This window comes from Bactrocera neohumeralis, chromosome 6 (genome assembly GCF_024586455.1).
Source record: "Bactrocera neohumeralis isolate Rockhampton chromosome 6, APGP_CSIRO_Bneo_wtdbg2-racon-allhic-juicebox.fasta_v2, whole genome shotgun sequence".
Classification (NCBI taxonomy): domain Eukaryota; kingdom Metazoa; phylum Arthropoda; class Insecta; order Diptera; family Tephritidae; genus Bactrocera; species Bactrocera neohumeralis.
The window spans coordinates 40,993,266-41,001,603 of record NC_065923.1 but is presented as its reverse complement, the minus strand read 5'-3'; the positions used below and the strand labels follow the sequence as shown (position 1 = coordinate 41,001,603).

The 8,338-nt window shown below is 39.5% G+C and overlaps 1 protein-coding gene across 1 annotated transcript; it reads right to left on the bottom strand.

Moving 5' to 3' along the window:
• Positions 1-1,783: 1,783 nt before the first annotated feature.
• On the bottom strand, positions 1,784-2,440 carry LOC126762874 (nematocyst expressed protein 3-like). Its single transcript, XM_050479918.1, has 2 exons — positions 2,294-2,440; positions 1,784-2,211 (listed from the first exon to the last, which is right to left on the bottom strand). The coding sequence occupies exons 1-2, from the start codon at positions 2,309-2,311 to the stop codon at positions 1,798-1,800; spliced, it is 432 nt and encodes a 143-aa protein (XP_050335875.1). The 5' UTR covers positions 2,312-2,440; the 3' UTR covers positions 1,784-1,797.
• Positions 2,441-8,338: the final 5,898 nt, after the last annotated feature.

Genomic DNA, 8,338 nt, shown 5'->3' with positions numbered 1-8,338 from the left:
GAGACTCCCAATCAAAACACTATAGCTGCTTGATGGGGGCCACTTTGTTTCCTTCGACTAACAGATTTATGGTTTTTGGAAGACTTTGCGTTTGTTTTGTAGTTTTACTTATTTAAACCTTCTACTTCATGACCATGGTTGACCTCGTGCCACTGAAGTAGCTGCTTGCATCTGTTAAGCTTAGTTTGCAAAAGCTTTGTCGACAGATGACCAGTTGACCTTCGGTGAGTTTTCATCTGGTGGAGATCATATAGACTAAGACTTTTCATAGTTCTGATCCATATACTCATTTTCCCTTGATCTGTTTCCTAACAGAATTTCTGTTAATGCGTTCAGGAACAGTTTTTGAACCACGCGAAGGCGCGAAGTAAGTGTAAGTTATTCAAAAGCTCAAAAATTTCACTTGCGCTTTTTCGGCATTATAAACTTTGTATCATAATTTATGGCAAGATTAAGTATATCCATTATTACACACATTGCCCGTAGACTCAGAGAGGCTGGGTTCCAAAAAGAACACGTCTCTGAACACTCGGAAATCCTCATTCACTTTGACTTCATATCAGATTATTTGGGTAATGGGCCGAACTCTGGCGGCTCCTTTTCTACCCATATGCTGTCGAAGGAGTTGTGGTTGAGAAAAAGAAGTCAGAGGAGAGGGACAGTGAGCTTCTTTACGGATGGGTCAATGCTTGGTGGGAAGGTTGATGGATCCAGCTTCAGACTTCTTGATTATAGCAATATCTTCCAGTAGATTTATTGCTTTGAGGCTGCACTCTCTTTAGAGAAGTGATCATCCACTCAGATATGAAAACGGCGATGGGCCTCCATCGGCACATGTGCTGTCGTAAAAACTTTCTCGCCCAAAATCCATCGTAAGAGATCAAGTTATCTCTTTGCCTTCAGTAAGGCTAGCCTCTCGCTAGTTTTGGGGTTTTCAATAGGCCATTGCCCTATTGACGTCCACGCAGTAAAGCTGGCAATCCAACCAGATGTCCCCTACAGAAGTTGTATGGAAGCAGATGAGGTGGAAACAACTCAACATTTCCTTCTTGACTGTCCAGCGTTCGGTAGGTCAAGACTTAAACACTTTACTTTACAAACCTTTATCTTGCCTTATATTTGATCAAATATAAACTTTTATTGCTCTTTAGAATAATCTAAATTATTAATCGCACCCAGAAAGTAATTTAATATTTAAATTTCAATTGCTGGATTGTGGCTGAGCACCACAGATTTAACTCCCACTAATGTACTAAACTTATCCAAATTATATCATAGATTCGGTCTTGTGTAGTGAGCTGACTTTTTTGGGTATCCCTCGATCCGAATAATAGCCCAAAATTTTAGTTCTTAAACCATGTGATATGGTAAAAATTAAACCGTCATTATTACCTTTTGTAATGAAGCAAACCTTGTGCCATCTAACGAGATTCCTTTTTACCAGTGTAATGCCTCTCTCAATCACAATAAGGATGGATCTCTTAATGCAATTCTAGCACCTTGAATCTCTCGTCAGTGTAAGCCTTCCGCAGCATACGAGTATTTCGTAAGAATCGTATGGAACAAATAATATACATATATATAATATTATGGAACGCGTAAGGTACAAACCAACATCACATAAAACAATTAGTTTTCGATTAAGATAATTCTTTTTTTCGTATATATATATTTTTGTACATTTTCTATAATAATCAACAAATCAAAGTTTAAGAATATGCATCTCTTACAATAATTTAATCATAATAAGCGCCCAGTGTATTTACAAATCTATATAGTTCAGGTGGTTTCATCGTTTTAACCCAGGAAGGGTGCTGGCGCAGCGAAACGCAGAGGTGCTGGAGCATATTGGAGTGGCGCCGGTGCGAATGGCAGAGGCGCAGCCAAAGGTGCGGCGATTGGGGCAGCTAATCTAGCAGGGGCAGCGAAGGCAACCGGTGCGGGGGCGGCCAAAGCCACCTTAGGTGCGAACGCAAAAGGCGCTGCAACAGGAGCAGGGGCAGCAAAGGCTACTCTTGGTGGGGCAGCCACGGCGAAGGGTGCCGGTGCAGCAACTGGCACTGCGGGTGGAGCGACTGGCAACGCAACGGCGTGATTAATGTGATGAGCATTGAACGATGACGCATAAGGTGCGACAAAGCCAGGAGCAATGGCAGCGGCAGGCAGTAGACCAGCGTTCGCTACAGCGACACAGGCGAACAAAGCGATGAGCTGGAAGCAAAATTAAGGGTAAAGATGTTAACGGTTCATTTGATTTATTTACAAATTTAGTAAAATTTAATTAAGTACTTACAACAAATTTATAGGCCATATTTTGGAATATTTAAAATTTTTTTTTTGTGGTAAAAACTTTTGTGAGCCGATGTTAATTGCCCGACGTTGTGAACGACTTTGATGCATATCGCACGCTTTGATAGATCTTTTATAATAATTGCATATGCTCAAAGGCGACTAAGTAGTACAGTGTAATTTTACAAAAATCAACGATTCGTTTAACTGTAAAGTAATGTGCATAGCTTCCAAAATATTTGGTAAGCGCCGGTTCGTCGCACTACAATTTTGTACCTACCAATGCCCTTTAAGCTATAACCGATTGATTAATAATTTAATTTAAATAAATCAATTGCGCATTACATTATTTAATACCACCAAAAATAGTTTGCCTCGGTTGTATGCGAAAATTGCAACAAAAACCATGGAATGTCTCATAAACCCACATACACCCAAGGCATTGTCACACTTTTGTCTTTCATGTGCCCAGCAATTGACTTTCGTACTTCCAGGTAACATGCGGTGGCCCATTCGCATATTCATAGCTAATATACAAAAGCACATATGAGCATGTTTGTGTTGCCTTATTGTATGCGTGCACGTTGGCCAAATAGTGTCACAAGCCGCCACCCGCAATCAACGCCTGCGTAATCACTTCAAGTAATGAAATAATTTAATTTCCATTAGTACATAGTTGTCGGCAAATTGTTATTTATTGGCTCGACGAATCGCTTGGTGAACAGCGAATTACAGTTATTAGACAGTAAGCGATACCTGACTATCCCAGCTTATACACTCAATGGTCGTCAGCCGTATTTGGGTATCCATGTACAGTGGGCTATTTTAATTCACGAAAATTATTAAAATCAAACTTACAGAAACCTACCTACATGAGTACATATGTATATTGCCTCTACGAGCTTGAGGGCCCTTCGAAATATAATAAAGAGTGACCCAACTGAGGTTTCCCACTTTTTTAAAGAAAAGCTATAGAAACTTCAAATTTAAATTAATTTTTAAGATTTATAAATCTCCCGACACTCGCTAGTCGTAGGGAGATACTTGGTATAATATTTCTTGTAAAACTCATGAATGGGTTATTCTGTAGCCCATCTCTCTTATCTGATATTAATTTTAACGTTCACGCTCGCTCTACCAGGCAGTTTAGACTCTTACTTTTAAAATTTTCTAGAACAAATTTTGAGTTAAATGAGCCATTCCGCCGTATATGTCATGATTTCAATTCTCATTCCAGCACATTTGATCTAACAGGCTCACTCTTTACCATTAAACAAATTATTTTATCTACTCTTAACAAGTAACATTTAAAAATAATAAACTTTAATCTAATTCTTAATTTTGGCTGTTGAAATTATTGTTTCTGTAGCTGAGCAGCTTAAGATCGCAACGCCTTGCCTTTTATGACTCGGCTCGAGCGGAATTGTTCGCGGGTTGCGCTCCTCGCGTCGGTTGGGCGGGAGGAGGGTGATCATTATGCATTATTATTATTATTATTATTTGAAGATTATATCTTTCAAATGTTGGTCGCGGCTACGTCTCCGATGGTCCATCCGTTAAGTCCAATTTTCGATGACTCGTTTGAGCATTTCGATTAGTAACTGGCGACTGACGCGCGTGGTATTTTGCACCAAGGCCTGAAACAAAGCGAGATTGTCCGCATAGACTTTAGACTTTACATAACAAGAGCCCATAGAGCGAAGCGATGTCGCTTGTGAAGGTCGAGCGGCTTTAGTTCTTGCACAAGCTTTATTTTGTACGTTTTCAATTAAAGATCTCGACGTAAAATGGCCAAGTCGTTCCAAGCTGCGAACGGGGCCGCATCGACTCCCACGGTCTTTGTGTTCACTCTTAGCTACGGCTGCTACATTTTCTTCACTGCGTGCTTGACGTGGTAAATTATGTCGAATTATTCAATAAGAAATGCTGGGTCTTGAGATGGTGATGGTGTTGTCAGTAGTACGCTCAGTATGCCGTATTGAGCTAACCCAGTAGGCCGAGCGCACTATTGGCAACACCATCACCCAACTTGATTTCCAGCATTCCTTATTGAATATTATGTTGACTATAAGTTGAGCGAAACGCGCGAAAAACATTCTTTACAGAACGTGAACTTTCGCAATAAAGTTGAACGATTTATAAACATTGTTCAGGCGTTCGTCTTTCCATCATAAAATGCCAAGCAGTACTGAGCAAAAGTAACATGACAACTTGACAGGAGTTATGTACGCGTGATCTGTAAAAAAACGGCTATTAAAATAAGTACCTTTACTTGAATTACCCGTTACTTATTTCAAGTCATTAAACGCAGTTAGCTTTTTCACAGATGGGTCCAAGGTAGGAGGGAAGGTTGGTGGCGGAGTTTTACGTAAGGAGCTCTCCGTCAGTCTTAGACTTAGGCTACCGGACCACTGTAGTGATTTTTCAGCAGAATCAGCTGCTATTAAGGTGGCGAAATACGTACTGCTACGAAGTGTAGCCTTTTTCAGGGAGATTCGCACTCATTCCGACAACAGAGCCACAATACAAGCGCTGAGCTCGTTAACTGTGCACATAAAGCTGGTCAATGCGTATCTGGCCTAACTAGAAATATCATCAAGCAACTTTACTTGTTTGAATGCCTGGCCACAGCGGACTCGTTGACAACTGCAAAGCCCGCTCACATCGGCATGGGATCCAGTTGGATCTCCATTGGCGTTTTAGTACTGGACCAACGAACTTCGCGGGCGTTTAGCAGTTGTTCATCGACGACTTATGCATGTGATAATTATATATGTTGTCCAGAAAGTATCGGGAATTCTTCATTTAAATCTCCCGCTTATATGGAAGACAGGTAATTTTTTTTCCTAGATTGGTACAACGGTCCTTAATCATGATACCAAAAATTAGCGCGATCTGTCAAGCAGTGTGTTTACTGCAGCTGTTTATGTCAGTCGACCTCAGCTCTCGCGTCGAATTTGTTTTGATGTCTTCAATTAACTCAAAACGGTTTCTCCGGAGCGGTACTTTGAGTCAGCATATATTTAGATTAAGTATCTTTGAGTAAATACCTACTTAACTACTAGGGTTTTAGATCATGCTTCGAATTAAGCGACTGTACTCTTACCTAACTACCTACGTCTCTCGGACAGAGCGAGCAATTGTTATAAAATAAGTGGATTGTAAAGGTAAGCTACTGCCGTTTGTTTAATTCACATTTAACTCAGAACAAATAACCCAGCTTCGTCTTCAGTAGTTTCTTGAAAAACGTTGGGTGGGAAGTGTGAGCAAATTGTGCCAACACAAGACACTGTATGTAGTATTCGGGGTCAATTGTTTACTTTGCACCTTTGCGTTTTGCTGCCGTCTTACGCGGTCTCTTGTCTTCACCAGCGATTGAGTTCGGGTATATGGCGAATTTGATAGTGCGTACGCTTGCGTATACCGTCAACGTCGGTTGCATCAACTCTGTGACCAACAACGGCTCAACCAGACGGTAGTTGGCTACGTGCTTTGCGTGCCGAATGAGTTGCCCAATTTTGCGTGCTGGAAATGAGTGAATTATTTTACCCGCACATTTGCATGCCACGCTATAAATATATCCATTTAATATATACTCATATGCTAGTATGTATGCCTATACATATGGATTTGTGTACGATTGAAATGGGAAATTATGAAAATTATGCAATTTAAACAACGGCAGCGGGTCAACTTCTTTATATACGAGGTTTGTTCAAAAAGTGACGAGAATTTTGTATTTCCTAAGAAAGTGTTTATTCATGAATATCTCTTTTGTACCCTTCAATTTAAGAAAGTAATTTTTGTGATCTTGTTTAGCTCTTCCTTCGTTCCGGTCTTTTTTCTCCTTAATCGTAGTGTATCATCGCCTTTCTTAGTCCCCTTCAGTTTTGGGAGCAAAAAAAATGACAGAGGACAGGTCTGGGGAATATCTTTAATGTCCGTACGATCTTTTGGCAAGAACTCATAATGCAAGACGTCCGTGCAATCGAAAAAAAAAACTGCAAAGCCTTCACCTTTGCTCTTCGTCGTTCACATCTTCTCGATCCTCTGAGAACTTTTCGTACGATCGATAAACGCCGCTTTTGCTCTAGGAAAAAAGAAGAAGAACCTATAATTTCCTTTGGAAGAAAGTCTGTGCTTTTACCAGTATTTGCGATTCTTGTTTTTTCCAGGCGATCAGTGCATGGATACGTGGGAGAGGTTGTTGGGCTAGCGGTAAGTTCTTTTGAGGAGATGGTTGAACTGACCGAGTTTAGTTGATAGAAGCGCAAGGGATTGCGGATGCTGCTAGCACGAACTTTAGGTGAGGAAAGCCAATTTGGTATCAAACCGAGGGGAAACTGAGATTTTTGAGCTCCAGTTAGACCGGAGAGTGGTCTGAATTGAGCTCCGAGAGGGTTCAGGGGTCCCTGTTGAGGATCCCGGTCTCTTTGTGGTAGAACTTTGGAGGTCCTGAGAAGGTCGGCTTTTTTTGGTGGGCCGAAAATATGCTTTTTGGGGGCCTAAGGGCAGCCGCGATCGATGGCACGATGGAATATGCCACAGAAAACATTCCGATTACGTTCGCGCATTTAATTTTGTTTTTCACACACAATTTTATACAAATTCTTTGATGCATTTTTCGGAATAAGCAAATTTCGAAGGCGAACAGCAAAACAGCTGTTAAAAATTAAGTACGTATTCAAAATTATCCACCTCTTCAGCATAAGTAAGGGATATGAGTATAAATATGACACAAAAAAAAAACAATCGAAAATCGGATACAAGTAGCCCGTGAAAATTCAAAATTTTCGATACTTTTTGTACAAACCTCGTACATTGGTATCAGTGGCCAATCTACGTAGCATAGATATGTCTTGACAAATTGAACACACCCGGCTGGAATTTCATGTGAACAAAATTGAATACAGCACAAAATATTTTGATGTATCAGCCTAGGTATCGATTTTCTATGTTCCTTCATACTTCTCAAATAACTGGCCTTATCTTCAGATCACATAAGATGTTTTAGCCGTTCAAACTCAACCCAAGTTATCGAACTCTCCGTAGTTCAAAGTTATACATTATTTCCATAATAAGTGACACCTTCAATTGCAAGTACAAATTATATATATAGTTTCCCCCAAAATTTACTCTGATCCGTCCATTCCCTGAGCTCCATACAGGTATTACTACTAATACCATCTATATGATTTTATTGGTTAATTAAAATAAATTAAAATCAAATTTTTGGTGAAAAAATTAAAAAGCACAAATAAGTTATCTCATCGGCTGTAAGTTCAAGTATTGCTTTTCAAGTGAGAACTTTACTTCGCCATCTTCTTAGTCAGCAATTGTTTGCACTTCTAGGCTTTTGGTGTTTAAGGTTGTTTCGTTATTGAAGAATTTGTCTCCAACTCGAATCCTCCAAACTTTTTTGAACAACCTAGGGAAAATGGAGCTTTTCAGTAGGTTATTAGAACCATAAGATGTAGATATATGTAGTATGTATCATATACTCTTTTTTCATATGTTGACTGAGCTGTTAGAAAAGCTTAGAGCAAGGCAAACTCCTTTGCGTTTGAATATTGAATATCATTATGCGAATTAAGCTCAATTTGAAGTTAAAAATGGCTGCCTATTCAATTTCTTTTCCTTTGCAAAACTATAAGATAATATAAGATAAAATATAAGCCGTACAAACACTCTACATCTCGAAAATTTGATACTCATTCTCCTCATGACCCATGTCGTGCCTGCCTTGAATTTGAATATTTTATGGATTTTCTGTTCCAGATAATGCCTATATGTTTCAGATCCAGTGTGGAAAATATTACTTTAGTGAATAGACTTTAATCTTCTAACTGCTTTTACTTATGAAGGATATGCCACTGCACTATACGGGAACAATATTGGTATGTATAATGTATGATGTACATATGCTTTCTTGTGGTTACTGTTGATTATGTGGCAGAAGAGCATTGCGACTTAGCATAATAGCTCTCAATAGAAAAATTAATAAAACACTGGAATACTCAAATCCGAATACCTAACATTTGCTATATCT